Below are 25,746 nucleotides of genomic sequence, written 5' to 3'. Positions count from 1 at the left end.
AAGGGACTCCTGACAACCGTGCAAGACCTTGTACACCACCAAAACTGACCACTATCAGATAAACAGCAGTTAAGGCTCTCATCTTTGAGAGAAAATGAAGCTCCACTCTTAATTCAGATCTGAAAAAATCCACACGTGTTTCCATCCTTTCACTGTGAGAAGACAACCATGTGCCAATGAAACAACAAAGCTGCTGGTGTTCTCAGAACAATGGACTGACCACCCCAGAGTCCAGACCTCAACATCACTGAATGTGTTTGGGATGTGGATGTTACTTGGATTGTGAGAAACAGAAAACCAAGGCTCCCTGAGAGGCGCAACTGTCTGAATGTTGGCCCTATCATCAGGAGATCGCAAGTCTGATCCCCAGTGATGCTTCTGCCATTCGTGGCCACGAGTCCAACACAGCAGAATAGGCCTCGCTCTCTCTGGGTGGTTAGGGTGGCCCTCCCTGCCCCCCCATCACTCAGTGCGATGCTATCCCATCGCAGACATCTGTTAGCTGATGTAACAGAGCTGGTGGTTAGTGTTCTCCTCCAAGCGTGTTCAGCAGTCCAATGACCTTGAATTAGCAGCAGTTCAAAAAGAAGCAGTGTAATTGTGGGTGGAATTGGACATGACCAAATAGTGGGGAAAATTGGACAATGGCAAAAAAAAGATGCAACCAACTTCTGGGACTGAACTTTGGAGTTGTGGTGCAGATTTCTTTGAAAAACTGAAAGCAAGACTCCTGAAAAGAATGGAAGCTGTAATATAAGCAAAGAGTGGATCCACTACATACTGAAAAAGTACATTTTACATTTAGTTGTTGCAGCTTCTGTGTAATTTTCTGCTAAATTATTTTTTACCTGATGCTGAAAAGTTAATACGTTGTACTTAATGGCTGTATCACTGGAAATTCTATAAATCAAGGGTGGTCTCTGACTTTTGCATAGTAGAAAATAATGGGCAGATGCTTAAAAGCACCTTACCTTTGGCTTCTATTATAAGTAGTGAGTAAATGGGCTTTCTGTTGTTTTCTGAGCATAGAGAAACGATTGTCTGTGATAATTAACATATCTAGCATGTATAGCATTTCTGTAAAAGCTTTAGTTTAGGGCTATTGCCTGCGTGTTTGTGTGTCTGCACACGTTTACGGCGTGCTCATCTTTCATTGGCACCGGTGATGAGTGTTCTGAGGTGCACGCATGGCTCATTTTGCGGTAATTGACTGTTTGACAGCGGTTAACAGAAAGGTCCTCTGCTGCGTCCTCTGCACATTCATCTCTCCATTAGAGCAGGCACTTGGGGTTTTATTGGACTAATTAAGACTGTTTTTATTCCTGCTCAGTGCCTCGCTGGACCCACCGTGGGCCACCTCCTGCAGTGTGTGTATGTGTGTGTGTACTGTAAATGGGTGGGTGGGAGTGAGGGACATTGTTGATATGCTACATATGTTAATTAGAATTAACTTTGATTAAACAGTTTGATTTCAGATTAGTGATTCTCCTGCCTGTCCGTACACTTGTCCCAGTGCTGCAGTACATTGGAAGCTCATGCTTGCCCTCTTGTGTTGGGTTCACTGATGTTAATTCTAGTCATAATAAATTCACTTGTGCAGATTTGTAAAAGTTCTGTTGTCATTTTCAAATTGTGAAAACACCACCATAGTCAATAATAGACTATTCCTTCCTATGTTCCTTTCACAGCCCAGTCTACTTGACAGAAAATTACACAGAACCTTTAACAGCTTCTCTTTTCTGCTTCACAAAATGCAAGTATTTTTCTGTCTGTCCCCTTCCCTATGCAAGTAATATCTAATATATATATCTACCTATATATATGTGTATATATATATATATATATATATATACACACATATATATATATATTCTTTTGGTCCATTCTTCATTAACTTTACACACAATGTAAAGGACAACAGGCATTTTCAAATTATGTCAAAAACTGAAAAATGAGTTTTGTTCTGACAGCAGTGATATGCATTTGCTGTTGGCACAAAAGCTTGAATAGATATAATTAGAAAATACTAGCTGCTCTTTGTATTAACATTTTGTGATGAACAGACTCATATAAATCCAAAATCACTTGAAAAAAACATCTGGTTCCATTAACTCCCAAAGTTCAAAGTTAAGGAGTTTTTTTTCCTTCTCTTGTAAAGTTATCATGTTGGAGAAACGAGGTTTGTTGACTATGTATATATATATATATATATATATATATATATATATATATATATATATATATATATATATATATATAGGCAGGGGTGTCAAACTCAACCAGTAAAAGCATCATACTAAAAAATCTCAACTAATCTGAGGGCCAGAGGAAAAAAAAAAATCAATTCAAAATTAATTCAAAATATGCAAAACCTTCAATAGTAAAATACAGGTACTTGTAGTAGACCTCAAAATATTACATGGACATTTGAAATATTCAAAATTTAAATGTCCCCAGGAGCTCAGGCTTTTAAACCTACCTATTTGCTTGAACTAGACACCTGGCATCCTTTCTTTGCTGTACATTTATTAATACTTAGGCTCACATTCTGAGCTGCTAACATTAAGTGCTTATATTGGTTGAACTTCAGCTGAAATGCATTTGGTGATATGACCATATGGCGTGGAATTGTGTAGAAATGTGTAGAATTAAGGTGTATCCACTGTCCCATAGACTGTTGTTGGGGTAGGAGAGTCAGAGCACATTACGTTGCAGTGCATGCTGGGGACTGTAGTGCAGCGCATTGTGAAACAGGCTAATATTAATAGAACAGGAAAATACTTTTGCGGGCCGGACAGGATTGTGTGGCGGTCCTCATCTGGCCCACACGCCTTGTGTTTGACACATGGGTATTAAGGCAAACCAACCTGGAAAAATGTTATAAATGAACATCAATATACAGTGAATGAATTTTGATATGGAGTGAGCATTGATATATATTGAGTTAGCATTGATATATATGAAATCAATATTGATATACAATGAAAAGTGACATTTCTAAAAACAACACTGATATGTTGTTGAGGTCACACGTCACTGTCTAGGTTACTAGGTTGAGAGTGGTGCGCCACCCAAATATATGCAGCCAAGGGCATCTCTGAGGTCAGAAACTGTTGAAGGGTTAGAGGATGGCTAACAACTGTGTATCAGTAAATGTGCATCAACAAACACCAGGAGGAGCTTAAAGGGAGGGGTTTCTGATAAAGTGGCCAGTATGCATACACAGTAACCCCCTGCATAGATGGACTTAAGGGTGGTTGATGAAATATAAACGTTCAATGAATAAATATCAAATATCATAGAAATTGTTGTCTCCATTTTTGTTTATTTCAATGTCTGATCCTTGTATATCAATATTAATTCCATATGCATCAACATTATTTCAATTTATATCACTATTCATTCTATATATGTTAATTTATATAGAAGTTATACATTAATTTCTGTCCCTTATCATTCTGTTTTCATATTGATTGTTCTTCATAATTATACAGTGCTGCGAAAAAAAAAACCTAGTTTTTGCTCCATTTTAGATACAAATCATTTACAGCAATTCATAATTGAGGTGATTATCCATTTCACATGTAGTATTAGTATAATTGGCATATTTTTCATATGAATAAGAAAAAATACTTAAATAACAATTAAATGAACAGATGTAAAACATATTTTTAAATATTACAATATCTAGTATATAGTGAATAGTGAATATCTGATGTTTTGAAAATTATACAACAGACATGACAAACCATTTTTGAGTTTTGCTTATTTTTATTGTCTTGTGCTCTTCTCAATAACAGAAAAATAATGATAAATGCTTGAGTTATGATGATTTCTTCCCTCATATTTTAGGTATATTTGTCCTCATCATTTTGTACTGCACCAAGAAAAGAGATATTATGTTTTAATTGTTACAACTAATAATGATAATAAAACAGTTACGTTTAGGACACGTTCAGCCCAGTAGAAATCTAAGCATCTCTTCCAGATTAGGTCTACTTCATGTAATCTTACACATCAGGAATGAATGAGGAAAATGACCTAAGTTATACAACAATGAACACAGTCAGTAAACCAGTTGTTTTCCGAAAAGCTTAATCTTAACTAAAGTAAACTGCAACAGCACTGTTGTTTTACCATTAAAATCCTATACAGTGTATATTTAGGCTTAATCTGGGTCTGGTAGTCCAGCTCTTTCTCTCTGTAAATGATTCTCTCGTGCTGGTAGTAGTTCAGAGAGAGGTTTGACGATGACCCCCAGCACTGCGGCCCTCCCCAGGCCAGAGGCTTTATCCAGCACCTTCACCCTGAGAGCCATCTCCCGCAGACCCCCCTCCTCTCCCTCAGGCTCCGTGAAGAAGAAATCCTCATTGAATACGGGATTTCGGCAGTTCCTGATGGTGGCGCTGTGCTGACGCTGCAGCTTGCCGGGGGTCAGGCTCAAGGTCAGGCCACAGTGAAGGGGTCGTAGGTCACCGGGCTCGCGCAGGCCCTCCACAGAGATCACTCGGATGCGGACCGTGGACAGATCCCCAGTGGTGTCAGAGTGGGACGCGGATAGGCGGATACACCCTCTGTTAGGGAGGAGCAGGATGTGCTCGCTGTGGAGGCGTTCCTGACAGTGCAGCATGTCCAGTGGGCACTGAAGGGGTGGGGTCAGGGTCAAGCAATTAAGGTGCTGGGCTGTTCCATTGTGACTGGCTTTTGCTGGGGTTGCCTTTTCAGTTTGGGCCTTTTCTGTGTTTCTGAAGCTCAGCGGAACGTCCTTATGAAGCGATTCTTTGGATGCAGAGCGGGACAACGATGCCATTATGTCCCATTTTCGTCTGACTGGCCAGGAGGGAGGTGGTGAACTGTGAGGGGAGGAGTCTGCTGAAGAAGAAGAGTCACTCTCCATGCTGCTCGCCTTCAGCAGTGTAATAGAAGGCAGTTCTGGTGCCGCCCTTGGGGTCACTCGTTCCAGTTTGTAGCGGGTGAACGCCGAGTGAAAGAGGGACTCCTTACGCCGTGTGTTAGGACTTTCAAACAGACCAGACTCGTAGCTCTTCAGTGAAAACGGAACTGGCGTTGGACCCCTTAGGCCCACTACAGTGCCCTTGTTCATATCTGTCTTGACTGTGGTCATATCAGGTTTTGACCGAGAGTTCTGACCACAGTCAGGCTGCTTTTCGCCAAGGCGTTGGGAAACAGTACCCTCCGCTGCCACAAGAGAGCGCCTGCTCAGCCTGGGAGGCAAGAAGAAATCAGGGATTTTGTCTGGTGTCAGTACATTGTTGTGGAGTTTGTTGAGAAGGTTTGCCTTTGCTGAGATCTCCTCGGAATTTTTGCTGACCAGCCGACTGATCTCTGCCGGAAAGCTCTCAGCGCTCTCTTGGACTCTTCGAAGGATCCACATTGTGACTGTTAGTAACCCAACAGTGTGTGAAGAAAAAAAAATATTATTTGTGAGATGATAAAAATCATGTAATCTCAGACACATTCTCACTCTATTCTTCTCTACACTCTACACTAAAAAGATTCCTCAAGGGTTTTTGAGTAAAGACAATGGTTCTATATAGAACTATAAACACTCAAAGAACCATTTGCATGATTAAATAGTTCTTTGCATGGTGAAATAGTTCTTCAGATTGATGGAGAATGTGTTGTATATATTTTTAAAAATGAAGATGGCACTTCAAGGGTTCTTTAGTAAAGAGAATTATTTTGAAAAGGGTTCTATATAGCACCAAAAAGGGCTCTGCTAAATTTTTGGTGCTATATAGAACCCTTTTTAAAAAAGTTCTATACAGACCCATATACAACACATTCTCCATCAGTCTGAAGAACCATTCCACAATGCAAGGAACCCTTTAATCATGCAAAGGGTTCTTTGAGTGTTCAATGTTCTATATAGAACCATTTTCTTCACCAAAGAACCCTTGAAGAACCATCTTTTTAAAGAATGTAGTTACCTCCTATATTACTGTAAACCTCAATTTCAAAAAAAGTTGGGACATTATGTGAAATGACCTGTAACTGAAAACAGCACAACAACACAATATTTCATACTTTATGAACTTTGTTCTGTGAATATACATTCATTCCAAATTTGATGCCTGCAGTACATTCCAAAAAAGTTAAGACAGGAGCATGTTCAGATGTGTCCTAGATTTTGTTAGATACACCCTAATACACCCTCACAGCATGACAGACCCTGGCTTTTCAACTTCATGCTGGTAACAATCTGGATAGTCCTTCTATTCTTTGGGCCCAAAGAACGCAACGTCCATTATTTACGTAATTCTAAATGTAAAAGATGGGCTTGTTAGACCGTGATACTAATTTCCACTATGCATCAGACAGTTTCAGATGAGCTCAAGCCCAGAGAAGTCAGCAGCATTTCTGGACATTGTTGACGTATGGCTCTCACTGCATAATACAGTGTTAATTTGCATTTGTGGAAGCACAGATGAACAATTTTTACTGAGAACGGTGTATCTCTATATTCCCAATTTAAGACATTTGCTTGTTCTTAAAGCGTTGGATGATCTGCTGATGCATTTTTTAGCAAAGTGGCAAGGCTCGACCGTTGTTCATGAAGGACCCAGTCATGATTGCATCCTCTTTTTAAGATGTTTTGAACGTTTTACAACATTATTAGGCTTTTTTGGAATGTGTTGCAGGCATCAATTTCACAATGAGCATAAATTTACAAAAAAATTCTGAAATTGGCAAGGCAAAACATTACATATCTTGTGTTTGTACTTGCATTTCACAATTTCACTGTTGCAACTTTGTAATAGATTCCACATTGTTACCATAGGTAAACACAAGTCTGCTATTGATGGCATTACACAAGGGGTCCTCCATGGATCAATCCTCGGCCCTCTCCTGTTCATCTTCTTCATATTACCTCTTGGTCAGATCATGGGCTTAATTTTCACTGCTATGCTGATGACTCAAAGTCCCATAGTATCATTGGTCATAAATCCATAGATCCAAGATTTCTCTGACTTTACTCTCCATTTAGATGGAGTGACCATGAAACCCACATTAAGGCACTGGTCAAAACTGCTTTTCTCCATCTCTATAATATTACACACCTTTACTCCATGGTCACCATGAAGCATGTTGGTCCATTTTTATACTGTCCTACCTTGACTACTGCAGCTCCCTTTTCTTTGATATATCAGACAAAACCATCTACTCTCTTCAATATGTTCAAAATTCAACTGCTAGAATTCTCCCTCATTCTAAAAAATCCAACATTCAGTGACACTACCTGCTTGTCCCACTGCATATCCAGTGTAAACTCCTCTTGCTAGCGTACAAATCTCTATGTTGTCTAGAATGATTTGAATTAAATCTGTCACGTTTTCAAAAGTACCACCATTTTTTACAGTATCTACAGATCTATAAAAGAACATGTATTCATTACCCAGAGTTACAGTGTTTGCTTATGAGATGCAGCTTTAGTTCTTACCTGCTTGAAAGATGTTTATGAAGTGAAGATGCTTCTCATTGGGAAACTCACAAATGCCACCAGCCCTAAGCTGATGGCATTTATAATCTTGTGACCTTATTCATCACACTGTGTTAGATCCATTGTAGCCAATCACAGGAAGATATTCCACCCTCTGAAACAGTCTTTTTGATCTAGCTGCCCTGAGAACAGGCCATGGACCAGTTTGCTCAGCCATAATCCTAATCTGAATCTGTACAAGAAAAAAAACACATCTGGTCTGAGATCAGACAGACATGGGTGAGGACTTCAAAAATTGTTTGACTATCCAGCTCTTTGACGGCTCCTTTTCAAAGGCCAGCCATGACTTCACTGATGACCTTTCAAGGCATGTTATGTCTGACTGTGTGCACCTCCTGCTGAGCCTTTTATAAGCGGGTTTGATGCTGATCTGGGGCCAGTTTTTATTGTCATAGTTGAAGGAAGGTTTTGGGAGCAGAATCTGGTTCCAAGTCACATCAAAAGTGAAACGTCCAGCAACCTGAGTGAATTTTCTATGTCACATTTTTTATTTGAGCAAAGCCAAAACAGCTGCAGTGTTGGATTACTGGCTTTGATTAACAGTGCTGTGAAGCTTCTGACAAACAAAGCCATGCTTTGATATTTATACCTATTACTTGGTACATGATAAGTAAATATTTTGAGATGTGATGCCCATATTCTCACCTGTGTTTAAAAAGACTGTCCACAAGGGGGGGCTACTTGTACTCTAGGATGAATTGTTGATGCGTTCAATGTTTATTTTAACATTTTGAACACTTTCAAAAAATGCAATAAATATCATCTGACATTGCAAGAATTAATCTAGCTCAGGAAGAGTTTCACTTTCTCCCGTTCCCCAATCTCCGTAAGTCAGCTGGGTTATGGTAATGTCCAATGGCAAAAAAACAAACAAACAAACCAAACAAACAAACAAAAAACCTTACTAATATGGTACTATATGCTCAGGTTTTGCATCAATGACACTTTGAGTCCTTGTTTTGAAAGCCGTCAATGATTAAAGGTGCTTTATGGCCAAAAGTAAATTCTCCAGAGTGAGATTTTATGGTTTAAAGACAAGGAAAACCCCCATCTGATGACATATCTTGAAGGCAGGAAGGTAGCTTGACACCTCAGTTTGGCTTATTTTCTCTGGCTGAAAGGGTTAACAAACCTCTCAGGGATCTATTTTGTGCTGAAGGAAGAGAATCACTATTGTCTTAACAATTTTGTTTGACGACCGAGTTACAGTAGCTTGGTAATGCAGTGGCTAGACTAGCTGTTAGGATTGGTTGACATTACACGGGATTCCCAGTTGTTGTAAATGTATTTGTGTAATGCATACTGGCATTGACAATTTTGCTCTTTTAACATTAAATATAATAATAGTATGCTGTTGTTGAGGGACATCAGCGGGAGCCCACACATAGGGAGACAAAGACTTGGGACCACCCACTTCCAAAAATGGGGCAATGCAGACCCCAGACAGAGGAAAGCCATGATCCAAGCCGAGGTCTGACAACTGGAGGAGGGACGGCGAGGGTTAAGGTCCTTGGAATTTAGATCACAAGGAGCCTGGACAAAGGGACCTACCAAAGTGGAAGATCAAATTGCCTGAAGTTTGGAAACTGGAGCACTTTGCATCTCGTTCTTGCTCTGATCGATGTGTGATACTCTTTCAACACCAACAAACCTGCACAGGAGAGCATGAGAGATGGAAAAAGTGAAACGAACGTGAGACCAGCCCCATCCATCCAGCTCATCATGGAGGGGGAGAAGCCACCCTCCTCCAAGAAGAGCCTCCTCCAAGTGTCGCAATCGTGGGAGATGAAGGTGGACCTGGGAAGGAAACTGCACTTTCCTCAGTTCATCCAAACATCCTTGAGGCCTGACATGGTTATATGGTCTGAGGAGGCGAAGAGGATCATCATGATTGAACTGACGATCCTGTGGGAATGCGAAAGACGAGAGGAAAGCCACCAAGTATCAGGACCTGGTCCAAGAACGCAAGAACAAAGGGTGGAAATCTTGGCTATGTCCAGTTGAGATTGGCTGCAGTGATTGGCACTGTTGGTATGGAAGGCGCTCACAGCTCTGGAAGTAGCAGGAAGGGAGTGAAAAACAGCTACTTGCAGGTTAGGGAGGCAACATAAAGAGCCGCTTGCTGGCTCTAGAAATGACAGGAGGAGTTGAGCTACAAGCCAGGAGAAGATGGGCCGTGACTGGCCATAACTGCCGACCTGCCAACTGGAGGACGTTGTGGTTCAAGGTCAAAACATCAGAGGAAAGTTGGACACCACCTGACGACATTCTCTGCTGGCCAAAAGCTACAGTCATAAGAAAGTGTTAGCATCTAGATGTATCTACTAGGTAGGATTTAGAATTAGAACATCCTCACAGAAACCTCTTCAGTTCATTGATATTTCTGAGAATGCTTGGGTGAACAGCTTTCTTCAGGTCATGCCAGATTATCTCAGTTGGGCAGTGGGGTCTGGATGTGGCCATAGCAGGAGATGCATTTCCTTTGCTAATACTGAACAGTTCTTTTCAGCTTTTTGGCATTGCATCTTGTAGGCCTAGACTCATAGGTCCATTAAAAAACACTGTCTCTCAGGTGCCTGCACGGAAGAGACGATTTAAATATTAATGGTATGAAATTTTAAAAGGAAACTTTAGAAGTTTTCAATATAGGTTCACTAAGTCCCACCCTAAACGAAAGGTATAATTTTAAAGCTCATGATTGTCTCTTCAACTCCTTGAGACCACCGGTGGCTCCAAAATGCACTTTGTCATATTCTTCATAACTTTCATATTTCATAAGCTACATTCAAAAGGTGGGTGTCATATGAGAGCTGTAACTGTCTTTTTTCCAGTCAAATAGATGGGCAATGTAATTTTAAACCCTTATAATAAAAGAAGCTGAACTCACCGTTTTTTTTTCTACTGAAAGTCGACCCATTTTTCCACAAATCTGGGCTATAAACTATAAACAGATGGCGTCTCTTCAGTGATCTGCTCTGTAAAAATATTTTTTATATAATAATACAAAGAGCCTCTAAGATTTTTGGCTTTCAGTAGTAAATTGTAAGGATAAAGCAATATGTGTATCATAAAACACATGTTCTGTTAATTTGAGGGGAGTTTTTACAAAAAATAAATAAATAAATAAAATAAAAATTTACATTTATTTCACACAGTTACTGAATAATTTGCCTTACGATTTGGTCATGTAAATTCAGATGGAAAAACCAAAATATACCCTGGACAATAAGAGGTTAAAGAGAAATTAGCAACTTTCATGATAATATGGATGATCTGGAATGTACAGCTACAGAACTAATGTCTTCTGCAGAGGAAAAAATGAATGGTTGGGTCTCAGGAGGATATGATAATGCAAGAGCGCCATCTTCTGGACAGATTTTTATCTTACTGCTTAAAAAAGAAAAATGCACGAAGACAAGCCTTTTATGAGTAGCTCCACTTTTTTCAGAATTGCTGCATAATTCAGTGGTTGAGATGTAAACAGAGTCATTCTGAGTGGTGTGAAATGAAATGATTCTTTGTAGAGAAACTTTATTTACAGTGCTGGTGTTGGGAGTCAGGGGATGTAATGTCTACTGTGCAAATAGAGCCATTTTATTTGCTATCCGAAATGACCAGTGAGACTACATGTCTTCTGAGTTTTATATGTAGTGTTGTTTATGGTAAAATAGTGGCAAATCTGAAAAAAAAAAATTCTTCAGGGACTGTTTTACCTTACAACACCCTGCATGTATCCCACCACCATGAACAGATTTTGAAACAAAGTAGTTTCTCAAAACTATCATAAAACAATGCCTTAGGCATCCAACAGTGTATTCATAATCATATAATGTAATAACTTTCTGTGAGGGAGCTTTTGGAGGCACTCCTTATGCTCCTTATATGTCTGGTTCCTATCACCACCACTGTGAACAATTCTGACTGTACGTTTCTCTACAATGGAACATTTCACACCAAACCACTCTGAATGACTTTGTTTTCATCATAACCCTTTAATTATGCAGAAATTTTGAAAAAAGGGTGATTCTCCTTTAAGAAGGTTGTATTGCTGTATAAACTACAAAAGACACAGGAATCCTACAGCATAGATTTTACTCTATTTATCTAATCGCTTTGAATATTAGAGACACACAACAAAAGTTTCAGTGGCATAACTAGAATCTTATGTACCCCAGTGCAAAAACCCTAATAGGCATGAAACGCTAAGGTCAGTTTCAGTGAAAAACAACTTAATGTGCTTGTTTACTTGCTATTGCTTGGTCTCAATGACACTGGTGCTCTAAAATAGGCCAGTGGATAAACTATATTAACAGAAATACTCTTAAATTATGGGTGTAAATTGTGTAGAGTTAAAACAGGTCCAACAAAGACGTTAGGAGGCTCGGCCATCATGGGCCCCACCCACACCAAGACCCCAGAGCAGTTGCCCCACTTGACTGCCCAAAGCCACACCACTGTTTTGGTCAGTTACTACAGTTTTAATGTGATCAAATGTAGAAGAAATGGTAGAATAAAAGGCATTTGGCTATTTTGGCTGGGTAAAAAGAACAAAAGCCTGATTAGGACTTTCAACTGTTCATTGAACTCATTCCTGCTCGACTTTAAAGGGCCCAAATCATGGAAAAACTAATTTTCCACACTTTTGGACGAGAGTTTGATGCAAACATAACTAAAGCTTCAAAGCTTCAGTCTATACAGTACGTACAGGGAAACTGAGCTGCATAACCAGCCTGTTTTGAATTCACTGTGTTTGGGAAGTCACTAAAACCAACATATTTGCATACAGTGTAGCTGGCTATTCAGGCTACAGCAGGTGAGCTCCACCCACTCACCCTGAAGCTATGTATTTTCATAACCCATAATGGATGACATGAAAATGATGTTTCAACAAGAGGATGTTAAACAGATTCACACATATTGCAAAAACTGTGTGAAGTGTTGTTTCACACAGATTCCACACAGAAGATGATGTTTCAATGTAAAGTGTAGTAGACAAAGCCATAAATGTTGCAAATGGGTATTACTAAAGATTTAAGTTAATTATCTGAAACATGCACATAGGTTGCTGTGAAGGACACTTTAGCCATGTTTAAAGGGCCCATATGCTGGAAAAAGTTTGACGTAGTAGGAAAACATTGCTAAAGTTTCAAAATACCATTCACTCCCCACCTCATACAGTCCAAAAATGGAAACTAAGCTGCAAAATCAGCCTTTTGAATTCGTTTTGAATTCACTGTTTCTGTGATGTTGTGGAAATCAACACGTTTACATCTACCTGTTCGGCTTACAGCGGTTTAGCCCCGCCCACTCACACTGAGGTTATAAGGAGTATTTCATTCTAGACAGAACTCATTTACATATTCCAGTCTTTAAGGTACAGTAACAAAAACAGCCTATTTAAATCTAATGGATAAAGAGAAGTTGGAAAATGATCATGTAAAAACTAATTATGTCTATTTTTGCTACATAAACGCACTAATGTTATAAGTGGACGTCAAAGAGAACAATAAAATACAAGAAAAATCCAGGACATATGCTCTTTAAATTATCGTTTACCTTTACATATTTGTAAATGTTAAATCAGTGGGACACTAATGAAACATCAGTCGTGAAATCACCTATAAGTAGACATCAGGGAGATTTAAAAGCAAAATAAAAGCTTTAAATCCTGTTTAAAACAATTATTCATCCTGTCACTGCGCAGGCTGGGCTATAGAGGGCGCTCGACAACCGGTCCCTACCCGCGCTGGCGCTCTACGTCACCGCGTACGTAATCACAGCCCACGCCGAGAGGACGTTCGCGGAGCGCCGCTGTAGAGCTGCTCGTGTGCCGGTGGAAAGAGCTGGAGCCGAGCGGCCAAAGACGGACACGGCCATTTGAAGTGCTCAGTCAGCTACGATACAAACAGGGTGAGTACTTAACGAACACTAAATACAGCGACATAGGAGCTGTGCCGGAGTCGGGCATCTCAAACCAAGTCCTCGTTGTAACGTTACATCCTTATGTTAGCCGGTCAGCGCTGTAGTTTCACTGTATGGTTCACCATAACGTTATTCTCACTCAGCTGAACCGATGCTGGCTGGCTCTTCTAGCCAGAACCAGTCAGCTTTGTCCAGTTCCAGCACTCCAGGACTGAACCCGGTTATTTGGCCGTGTAGGCTGGGTGTAACGGTGCAGTGACAGGGACAGTTACTCTCTACTGCCTTCCTTCACTCAGCCTGACCAGAACATAGGGGCTTACTTAGCCGGCCAGCTACAGAGTGATGAGCCAGAAAACTGAAGTGAATCCATTCAAGAAAGCTCGTCTCTTAAAGGGGAAGTCCACTTTTTTCCCCAAAATATCTGCATAATTAAATGGTTAGGATGTAAACCGAGTCAGCCAGAGTGGTTTGGTGTGAAACGCTCTGTTGTAGAGAAACTTACCAAGTCAGAACTGTTCAGAATGGCGGTGATAGGAACCAGACGTCAGAAGTGTTTAATTCCTCTGAAAGCTCCTCACAGAAGGTTTCTACATTACATGGTTATGAATATGCTGGCTGATGTCTGAGACGTAGTTTAACTGAACCTTTGAGGTAAGGGTTTGGCCTAAAACATGTATTTTTTAAAGCTGTTCATGGTGGAGGAGTATATGTACAGCGTTGTGAGGCAAAATAGCCCCCAAAGAAACATGGTTTTTCCAGATACACCACTATTTTGCCATGATCATCATCTCATATGAAAAATCAGAAGACACGTGTAGGTTCACTGGTCGTTTTGGATAGTAAATAAAATGGCAATTTTGCATTGTAGACAATGTGACGCCTGGTTCCTATCACCACCACTGTATAGACATCTAAGTTGGCAAGTTTCTTTACAATAAATCATTTCACATCAGGCTACTCTGAATGACTCTGTTTACATCTCAGTGACTGAATTACACAGAAACCCTTAAAAATCGGTGGAATTCCCTTAACTGAGACGAGACCACAAAGTAGGCTGGAAGCTGAAATGAGCTGTTCGTGGATTCCAAACACATAGCTGAGGATGTAGTTCGTACCCTAGTATCAGAAAACGCTACATTTTTCTTGTCAATATGCTGAGCAGGCAATAAGTGTTGCTGGGTGGGCGACAAATACGCGCCTTAATTCGTTTGTTGTGGACAGCAGCCTACGCTAACCCAACAATGTGCTTTCTGTGGCGCTGGACTCAACCTCCAGCTGTTTGGCATGAATGGTCCCCGTCTTTTCCTTAATGCTGCAGTTATGTAAGCACAGCAAGAATCCCCCACCAACACTGGGACAGTGGACACTCAAATGTCTCCTTGTTCTGCTTCACTGAGTCTTTCAGCGGTCAAGAAAGTTCAGCAGCTTTCTTGATGTGGACGTCTTTGTGACGCTTCTACAACCCCGTTTTTCAAACAAGTTGGGACGCTGTGTAAAATGGAAATAAAGACAGAATACAATGATGTGCTATATTTCTTTAAATGCTATATTTACTTGAAAATAGTACAATAAATAAATGTTGAAACTGAGAAATGTTATTGTGTTTTGGAAAATATATGCGCATATTAAATTTGATGCCAGCAATACGTTTAAAAAGTTGGAAAAAAATACAAACAAGACATTTGATTTTTTTAAATTAAAATATTTAGTGTTTTACATTAATTGATGCCCAGTGGAAACGTGTTGTGTGGTGTGAAGAGTCAACCTTTCAGGGCTGGAAATCCCAAAAGCATCTTTTCACAATGACTATTCATAAACGAACATTTTCTCTACCAGCTAATATGACGTTACCATTAAGATGCGGCTAAAGAACAAAAGGACCATCCAGATTGTTACCAGCATAAACTTGGCTGCCATGGTATCTGGGGTATTATTGGATAACTTGCTCATCGGTGAAGGAACCATTAAAGCTGAGCGATATATACACATTTTTAGCAGCATATGCTGCCTTCTACATGACGTCTTTTTCAGGGATGTCCATGCTTATTTCAGCATGATAAGGCCAGTCCTCATTCTGTACGCGTTGCAACATCATGGCTGCGTTGTCAGAGAGTGCAGGTGCTAGACTAACCTGCCTGCAGTGCAGATCTGTCTCCCACTGAAAATGGGTGGCACATCATAAAGCCCAAAATATAACAACAAAGCCCCCATGTGATTGCGTACCTGAAGACTTGTATAACAGAAGAATGGCAACAAAGTTCACATTCAGAACTGGTTAAATTTTTGTCTCCAGGTAATGTAGGACTGGTGAACATGTCCCCTGTCCCAACTTTTTTGGAAGCATTAAAGTTGGAAAGAGCATATATGTACGAAAACCCCCAATGAAGTTCCATCAAAACATTAAGTATTGTGTTTTTGTACCATTTTAATTGAATACAAGTCAAAATGAAGTTACTAATCGCTGCTTTCTTATAATTTTATTAGCATTTCACACACTGTCCTAACTTGTCAACTTGTGGTGTGTATTAACAGACTTCACATTTCATGTATTTGGTTATTGTTATTTGCTTGAGGTGCAGTAATTGTACTCATTTTACATGTATATTAATTACAGTGCCTTCATATAAACTAATTCTGTTTAATTTTAGGTCTCAACATTTCATACCTTTCCATTAAGACTGAATGAAAGACTGAACTTGGCCTCTTCTCAGCCAGCCTCCGAGAAGTTCCTGAAGTGTATCGTAATGCTATTTAAGCAGCATTTAATGGAGGGAATCGATTTTGATGGTGTATAACAATAACATTGAGCTGTTATACTTAAAGAAAAGGTCCCTGGGGACTTTGGAGGCCATTTGCATGGGCAGGTGAAGCCAAGAGGACTTTGGCTGAAGAAAGCTCTCACCACAGTTATGGACCATGGTTGTTTAAGAAGCTAATGAAGAGCGTCATTATGGACTTACAAATCATGCTGTGGAGACTTAAGCCCAGAACTGCCTGAACACAATCACTCCTTGGGTGTCCCCCGCCCCCCCCACCTTTTTGTTTTAGAAGAATCCCCATCGTTCGTGGTATTAGTTTGGAGATGGGTCCGTTTATGTCTCCCTTCGATAACCTGCTGTGCATGCTCCTGGGCATCTCCTTCACTGTTTGGTTCACTCTGCTGCTGGTCTTCATCATCGTGCCGGCCGTGTTCGGCGTGTCCTTCGGCATCCGCAGGCTTTACATGAAGTCCCTGCTCAAGGTGTTTGAGGTGAGAAATCTCTAATTTATCAACAGTTCATTTTTATTACATTGGTACTATTCAGAATTAGTCCCAAATATACACAATTTCTTTTTTTGCATTTTCACTTTGAAAATAGCTAAATAATTATATGTTGGCCAAAGAATGAGCACAAGTAGCACTGTTTAACCACTTAAAATATAATTTTTTTCAGTATTTAGTGTGTCCACGTTTTGCCTTTATTACCGCTTCCATTCTGTTGAGAAGGCTTATTTTCAAATCTGCAGGGATATTTTTCCACACCTCCAAAGTTTAGTCTTAGAAGTTGGTTGCATTTTCTGTTTCTTCTGATCCAAGTAATCCCAATGACAAATTTAGACTCACCGGTCCATTAAACCTTATTCTGTATCTCAGATGTCCAGTTTTGGTGTTTTACTGCAAAGCTTCATCTTTTTTGAATGTTGTTTGTGGCTTCTTGACAGCTACACGTCCTTTCAGACCCACAGTGTTGAGTTGTCTTCTCACAGTGGAAGGATGGACAGAAACACCTGTGGATGTTTTCAAATATCAAGCATCAGAGCAGCTTGATTTTCTCCTCTCTCCCAAAGATGAAAGCTTTGAGTAGTACAGTAGTACTTAGTACTGTAGTTAGAATATAGCTGTTCTACCAGGTCTTGCATGGATTTTTAACTCCTTGTGCAAATGGATTGTCTTACAGAAATATGTTCTAAAAAATGAATAGACTTTCGGATTATATAGGTTATAACATATATAATCCCCATTTTGACTGTTTTTTATGGGTGGTCTTTGCTTTTGCATAGTACTGTATTTTGTTCAATATTATTGCAATTAATTGTAATTCATCGTAACATACCTCCCCCCGCGACCCAGAAGGATAAGCGGCTTATGAAATGTGTGTGTGTGTGTGTGTAACATACCAAAATTACCATCGTCATATCCATGCATCGTGATGAAGTGCATTATTACTCTGTGTTGTGAAGCTTTGCAAGACTCAGCACAGCTAAGCAGATTTTCTGGTTCCTTTCAAATGTTGACCTTGAGGTTTTGCATGAATGGCAAGTCTACAGATTTGTACTGCAGATTTTGACACGTATGAGACGTTGCTCATTTTGGGTGAGGGTATGCTCACTCACAAGATGCTCCACTGGGTCATGACTCAGCTCTCGACTGCTAAATAATGTGCTGATGTGCCGATCTGTGGAGGCATGTATTATAGCTGTCTCGTCATATTCAGCGCTGCTGTAGGGTCTGGAGAAAAGCTTCTTTATAAACCGAGTCTGCACAATGAGTCGGTTTGGACTGTCATTTGCTTTGGTCTTGTTGCTACCCAGACTCTGAATTATCGGTTAATTTTACATATTTGTGCACTTGTGAACAGTGTAGCTTAATTTTAACCCAAACTATAAATGATCATTTAGCATCTGTTGCTGTCAAGAATGAGTTTTTCAGTTTCCACACATCAAGTTGGAATCAGAGGTCAAAGCACTGGAGAGTCTGGAGGGAGAGTGAAGGGCAGGCAGAGCAAGCTTGGACAGGCAGTAATCCTCTTTTTCAAGGTGGCAGTAATACGATGCTTCTGTGACAAATCTAATTTGTAGAGGTGGGAAACATGATGATATTGTAGTAAATTTTGTTATCAGGGTTAATGAAATGCTTTAATGAGCATGTTGTGTATGTTGTCACTACCTAAAGAACTGGTGAAACGGTGTGAAACATAATATCATGATTATAGTTAAAAAAATTATCATGGTTATCAGATTTATCATTGTATTAAAATGTGCTGAAAATGTTCAAAAATACTGATACACAAACTGAAATCATTTTACCAATTTTATATTGAAAATTTCAAGTGATTTTAGCAGAACAATACACTTGTGCTTGCATAAACATTAAAATAATATAGTATAGCCAATAGACCTACATCATGTAAACCTATGTAAATAATATTAAATGTGCATTAGCATTAAAGGTGGCACCGGGTCGCCATGAGAGGTTCAAACAATTCAAACATGAGAGCGTTCAAACATTTTATTGTGTTTTTAATGTTAACTCAGTACAGATTCAGCTGAATATTAGTACTCACCACCTGATAAGCCAAGCTGGAGCAATGTATCAGAATATCCTAATTATTTTCTAATGCTGGTATCCTAATTATGTTTTAATGCTGAATTTGGTTTCCTGCGGCATTTACAATCTGGTGCCTCAGGCATTATAACACTTGCTGTGCCATTTAAGGTGGAACAGGAAATTTTGAACAAGAAGCTGACTTCAGCTTTGTAGTTTTAGTGCTGGTAGTCTTTTTTGATTAAGGTTATCTAAGCTATCTAAGAGTCCTACCAGGAGTTTTATATACGGAGCTACCTATAAATATGTGATACACAGTAGGACATTTCGACAAGGAAGTGAAATACATCAGAACATGAACGGGCTGGAGGGCACAAGAAAGACTCTTTTACAGCAATTTTCTTTCTGCATGTTCTGCAAAAAGAGGTTTTTCTCTTCACTCTGATAAAAAACAAAATATGACCACGCTCCAGACTCAGTCCACAGACAAAATCTCCACTGTCACTGCCTTCTGCCATGTTTACATTAACACAAAAGAAACCCACGTTGTGTGCTACGCCTGTGCGCCTGCCTCTGGGAGACTGTTGCTAACTTTGCTAGACTTTGGTTGATGCTAGACAGTATTTAACGCGAGTTTCTTCAAAGCGCAGTTATCGACCACTGTTTTAATGATAATTGTAATGAAATTGAAATTGAAATGGTAATTCTAACTGTCTGGAAACCAATAACCATGGTTTGAATATTAAGCTCTGGTTGTGGCTAAAAGATGAATGTCAATTTCTAACCATCCAAAGCTGAAAAAACATTACTGCCATCAGTTGTGAGATTTACTACAAAGGCTGAAATAGGCTTTGTGAAAATGTCAAAGCAGACATCTAATGTTACTTCAGTGAATCAAAGGTAAGACCTGTATGGACCATAAATAATTTATGTTTTTGGCTGCAATGATTAGGTTTAGGTTTTTAAGTTTGCTGTGTTATTTTTCCTTATCTTTGCATGTGTCAGCTGTCTGATTGTCATGTTGTCATCTTTGGGTCCACCCACTATGGCAGAATGGTTTAGCCTAGGATTATTAGGTTTGGCTTTTTAGGTTTGCTGTGTAGTTTTCCCCCACCTTTGTACATCTCAGCTGTTTGAATTTAAGAAATCTTTAAAAAATTATTATTAAAATAAATTGATAATAAATTGTTATTAAATTATGTTGTACAGATGGTGTGGTGAGCGGATGCATGTGTCATTGCTAGTCATTATAGTAAAGGGTGCTGCGGTGTTTGTTGTGTTTATGTGAATCCAGTATTCTGGTTGATTGCCAGAATATGATTATATTATGACAGTGTGGAGGCGTTGATATATGTAGGGTGATGACTGCATGGCTGTCAGGGATAGGCTACAGACTAATCTAATGAAATTGCGTGGCGTTAGCCCGTTTCGAAATTGTATCTATCAGAGTGGGCTATCCATCTATACCACTGCTTTGGAAAATTGGTTCCTATGACCACCACTGTGAACAAGTCAGACATGATAAGTTTCTCTAGAATGGAGCATTTAATGTCAAACCACTCCGAATTATATCATAATGATTTAATTGCGCAGAAATTCTGAAAAATCTATTTCAATATGTGTCCATTACTACATTAGCTTTGTAGCATCAGCGCAAAAGAGAAGCAGATTTCAGAAAGCAAAGATGATTGACTATATTTTTAATTGTGTAAATGTAATTTTTTACCTGCTGCTTTAAGAGCTGCCAAGTCACAACTTATAAGACTAGTTGGCATTGATGGGTGTAGGTAGCCTACATTTTGCTCTGCTCCTTTCATGAAAATATTATATCTGATGAATTATGGATTGCTGTCAAGCCAGTGCATCGGCTGTGTCTGGTGTCTCATATCATAGAGGCTGAGAAGAAAAACTTAGAAAGCGATAGATATACATATATCTTCCTATATTGATAGACATAGTGAGTGTGTGTGTATATATGTGTGTGTGTATATATATATATATATATATATATATGTATGAATGTGTGTGTGCGCTTGTATATACTGAAGTTATGTTTGTGTATTTATCTGTGTAGAGAGAGTGAAGACAGAAGGAAGGAATGAGAGATTATATTGGGTGGAATAGGAATGCTGTAGAGGGGCCTCTTCCCTACAGCTGCTGGTCATTTTAAAAGGCACACATACATATACACCCACACATATACACCCACACATATACACCCACACATATACACACACACACACACACACACACACACACACACATATTAAATGCCCCCCTTTTCCAGACTGTTATGCAAGAGCTCGTGCCTTCTCACTTTTCCTACGAACGCACATGCAACTGGTCTCTATCTGCCCTGTCCCGTCAGTTCCTGAACTAGGAGGAGGGGAAATTGTTACACAGCTTCAGGAAAGTGATGTCAGAGTGAAATGGAAAGTGAGAGAGCTGCAGTTCAGAGAGAAGGAAGGACGGAGGGAAATCTACTCCAGATTCTGCTAGGCCTGCACGCCAACTGTGAAGTGGGGCTGGGCGATACAGCAAAAATATCACAGTACTTGAACACACATTCATATACAATATACAATATTTATCATTGAATTTTTTTTGTTTGATATGTTGGAACAGACCCAGTACTCCAGTAGTGCCAGATTTCATGCTTTCACAATTTACTAGGAATGAGTCTGCATTTCCGAACAGTCAAGAACGTTTGAAAAAATTAAATAATAATCATACTTAAGAATCATGGCATGTCTGAACTCTATACTGCGCCAGCAGGCAGTGAAGAGCCTGTGTTTTAGTAAGGGATTCTGATTTGTTTAGTCAGATGAAGGAAACTGAAGACTACTGCAGCTGGCTAAAAACTGCTGCACACTAGACGAGAAGCAGCATCAATCTGATCAGTACAAAGCACAGCTAATCCTCGTGAAAAGCGCCGATAAAGATCAAGCTGGGACTCATTATACACCACGCTGGTATAGATTTAATGGAATAAACATGTAGTGAATTTCTGACGCTTGTTATCTGCTAACTGACTCTTCACAAACTTGCTGTTTTCCAGCTAAAAGACACAAAGTGAAATAAGTTACTATGTGATTAGACTTTTATCGTTAGCTGAGGTAACATGGTTAGCATTTGTCTGTTTATTTATGTAAACTGTATTAGTATGTGGAATCTGAGCTTTCTGTGTGCTGCTATGTTTTCAATCACTGTATAAAAGAAGCATGAAGCTTCCTTTATTGCTGGATGCACTGTTTTTTTTTGTTTTTTTTTCCTAAGCAAGCATGCAGTTCTGATCAGTAAGTGATTGTTGTTGATTTTTTTAGATCAGAGTAATGAAAGGCACCTAACTTTCTATTCTGATTTTTCTGTTGATGCATTTTCTTGTTACGGTAAATGAAAATCAATGATTTTTGTGGCTTTATTACAGGGGCTTTAATTAAAATTCCAGTCAAAGAAAATTTCCTCAAGCAAAGGTCCGGAACATCATAACATCTAACTTGCATTATGATTCAGTGCCATATACTGTTTACTGAAGTAGTAGTTATATTAACATCCTATGTAGTCAACAACTGAATGTCGAATCAAATAAAGTACAATTCAGTAATATTTCAACAATATTTATTGACAGTTTTCTCTTTTTAGAGCACGGCATGTGAAATAATCTGGCTCACTTTCTTCTCCAACTGCTATGTCTCATCTCGTTGCCCTCCCCTGTGTGTGCGCCACTCGGTCGAGTCTCAGTGCTCAAAGTAATGCACAGATCTGATTGGCTGAGTGGTTTACAATGCATGCGATTGGACTGTGAGTTGCCGGGCTGCCAAAGTGGTACCATAAAGGCTAGAAGTTATGCCGTGTAAAAAAAGGACCACCCCGTCGAAATTAAATAATTCTCCATAGTTTATCGGTTATAGGTCCAGGTCTGCATAGGACAGCGTCTGGGTCCAGACTCGGACTGCGGTCCGCCTATTGGTGACCTCTGCTTTATTAGATCACATTCTTTACATCTTAAATAAAAAGGGATACACAGTGATATTGAAAGCATATTGCTATTTGCTTGATATGTGCTTAAACATGATTATTGGCATTGGACAGATGTTTAGATTTGACAATATTTTAAACTGATATTTGATGGTGTATTTATTGTACACCAGTAGAACAGGATGTTTAGGTGACATTGGGTTACTATGCTCCGTAATGTAAATCCAGGTAGATTTAGTCCCAGTTTCTATGTTTTATTATGTTTACATACTAGCATTGGCAGATAAGTACATGGAAAAATATCAGATATTGGCATCAACCCCCAATTCCCATATCGGTTTATTCCGAAAAATAAATGCAACAGTAATGCCGTGCCATTAACGGAGAGTAGATTAAAGAGCAGAAACAGCCTATTTTGGGTCTTCCTTAAGCAGGGACAGCTATGATGTCTTTGAACTTGTGACGTCCCACCAAAAGTTTGAAATGTAATGACAACTGTGCTACTTCTAAACCCTCTTTTAGTGAAATAAGCAATCGGTAAAAGTCCTAGAAGTCCAGATGATACTCACAATATGCTCGGAAAAGTATGTATGTGTCATATTGCCCACCCTTTTTTCAAGCTTCCAGTATCTCTCCTTGATTGCAGTATCTACTACTGTAATACTGGCAGGCAACACTTAGAGAGGATTATTACAAACATTTCTCTCCTAACAAATCATGAGTAACTCTAAACAATGACAGCGGAAAGCAGTGCTGTTCTTTTCCCTCTGCATGTTTTCCACTCGGTTCCACAGTGAAATAGTTTTGGATCCAGACGTCACTGAGAAACTCATGACTGTTGCTTTGTCAAGGCTAAAATTGTGTTGATCCCAAGGTTAATCAGTAAAGTCTACTGGTGTGAGTCTCACCTTTTAGAGCTGACGTTGCTTGTCCAAAGAGTGTGAACTCGGCCTATGTTTATCCATAGGCCTAAAAGCATCAAATTTCAAGGCTCTTCTAGGAAGTTCTAATGCCTCCAATGGGAATCCATGGGCAGGGCTAAAACAGGAGCTGTAAGGACCAGTAAAGAGTAACACTGAACTGCCACTAAATAAAAACTACTTATAAAAAGAATTATACTACTGGTACACGGGGCTTAACGTGTGAGGATGAAGAGGATAGATGAAGATCGGTGCTTTAAAAGCAGGGAGTGCTTGTGAGTCTCAACTCTATCTTCATGTTATGTAACGGCCAATGATGTCAGTCTGGAGTTGCAGAATGAACTTGCTATGGTGCGCACACGTGCACACACACACTCACATGTGCACAGACACTCTTTCTGGCCTCCTCCTGAATGCTCTGAGCAACCTGGAGGTCACTTGAGCCCCTGGAACACTTTTCCATTTTTAGATTGTGTGCAACATGTGCATATGTGTATTTATGCAGTAGAGCCAGGACAGCGTGAACATTTCATGTCTTGATATCAGTGATCACAGGTTTTGGTGTTATCAAAAAATAAAAAATAGGAATGCAGTGAAATTTCAAAATATCGAAAATGAATAAAAGTGATCAAATAATAATTGTCTTAAATACACTGTATGGTCAAAACGATGTGGACACCTGACCACCACATCTGTGTGAGCTTGTTGGAGATCCCATTCCAAAACCCATGGGCATTAATACAGAATTGGCCCCTCTTTTGTGGCTATAACAGCCTCCACTCTTCTAGGAAGGCTTTCCACAAGATTTTGGAGTGTGTCTGGGGTTTCGGGCCCTTTTAATCATAAGCATTTGTGAGGTCAGGCGCTGATGTTGGACGAGAAGGTCTGGCTCACAGTTGAAGTGGGGATGAGGTCAGGAAATAAAATGACTATGAGCTTGAATTTATACACGTGTTAGCAATGGGTGTGGCTCAAACACCTGAACTTAATAGGAGGGGTGTGGACACATGTACGGAGCCCCGGAGGAGACAGAGGTAAAAAAAAAATTAGAGTGAATGTTTTGCAGTTTTTACATACGTTTTCTTTTCTTCATGGTCATGATTTCTTAATTAGTTTCCATGATGAACAATTTGTTCTCTCGTTTTCTATTAATCGTGTGCACGTTTTCTTTACTTCATGAGTATGGGGTGGGGGGGGGCTAATCATTTTCTGGTGCTACACTATATTGCCAAAAGTGTTCACTCACCCATCCAAATCATTGAATTCAGGTGTTCCAATCACTTCCACGGCCACAGGTGTATAAAACCAAGCACCTAGGCATGCAGACTGCTTCTACAAACATTTGTGAAAGAATGGGTCGCTCTCAGGAGCTCAGTGAATTCCAGCGTGGTACTGTGATTGGATGCCACCTGTGCAACAAGTCCAGCTGTGAAATTTCCTCCTTACTAAATATTCCACAGTCAACTGGTGGTATTATAACAAAGTGGAAGCGATTGGGAACGACAGCAACTCGGCCACAAAGTGGTAGACCACGTAAAATGGCAGAGCGGGGCTGAGGCGCATAGTGCGCAGAGGTCGCCAACTTTCTGCAGAGTCAGTCTCTACAGACCTCCAAACTTCATGTGGCCTTCAGATTAACTCAAGAACAGCGTAGAGAGCTTCATGGAATGGGTTTCCATGGCTGAGCAGCTGCATTCAAGCCTTACATCACCAAGCGCAATGCAAACGTCGAATGCAGTGGTGTAAAGCACGCAGCCAAAATGCATTTTTACCTGTGCAAACTACATTTTTACGCACACCACTTTAGTTGAGCTTTGCCTTATAGGCTGCTGGGGTCTTGTAAAGGAAACTGTTGACATTTTTAGGTGTGAAGAAGTAGAGGAGTGTACGATTGATCATCGTTCGTTGCGTACAGCTGTGCGTACACGCATTTGATAAATGCCAATCTTTTGGTGCGCTGCACTGCGCGCAAATTCAGAACAAGGTCTACATACGCTTTGGTAAATGAGACCTCAGGTGTGTTAGATTAGAGCTGGAGCTCTGCAGGGTGGTAGATCACCAGGACCATGATTAGACACTACTGTACTATATTCTTCTGT

The 25,746-nt window shown here is 39.8% G+C and overlaps 2 protein-coding genes across 2 annotated transcripts in view; one reads left to right on the top strand and one right to left on the bottom strand.

Moving 5' to 3' along the window:
• Positions 1-4,168: 4,168 nt before the first annotated feature.
• On the bottom strand, positions 4,169-24,438 carry LOC118814047 (C2 calcium-dependent domain-containing protein 4C). Its single transcript, XM_036579716.1, has 3 exons — positions 23,636-24,438; positions 7,463-7,694; positions 4,169-5,400 (listed from the first exon to the last, which is right to left on the bottom strand). The coding sequence occupies exon 3, from the start codon at positions 5,393-5,395 to the stop codon at positions 4,169-4,171; it is 1,227 nt and encodes a 408-aa protein (XP_036435609.1). The 5' UTR covers positions 5,396-5,400; positions 7,463-7,694; positions 23,636-24,438.
• Positions 13,321-25,746, top strand: part of LOC118813314 (glycerol-3-phosphate acyltransferase 4-like) — a 40,340-nt gene continuing 27,914 nt past the window's right edge. The window contains exons 1-2 of the mRNA XM_036578571.1: positions 13,321-13,432; positions 16,093-16,694. Coding sequence (XP_036434464.1) covers positions 16,527-16,694 — 168 coding nt within the window. The 5' untranslated portion in view covers positions 13,321-13,432; positions 16,093-16,526. The remainder of the gene's footprint in view (positions 13,433-16,092; positions 16,695-25,746) is intronic.

The sequence above is a fragment of the Colossoma macropomum genome, unplaced genomic scaffold (genome assembly GCF_904425465.1).
Source record: "Colossoma macropomum unplaced genomic scaffold, Colossoma_macropomum, whole genome shotgun sequence".
Taxonomy (NCBI): Eukaryota; Metazoa; Chordata; class Actinopteri; order Characiformes; family Serrasalmidae; genus Colossoma; species Colossoma macropomum.
The sequence above is the reverse complement of the archived record's forward strand: the minus strand, read 5'-3'. Positions and strand labels throughout refer to the sequence as shown.

Bases quoted from the DNA above. Each gene is read 5' to 3' on its own strand.
- LOC118814047 (XM_036579716.1), bottom strand. From the start codon at position 5,395: ATGTGGATCCTTCGAAGAGTCCAAGAGAGCGCTGAGAGCTTTCCGGCA.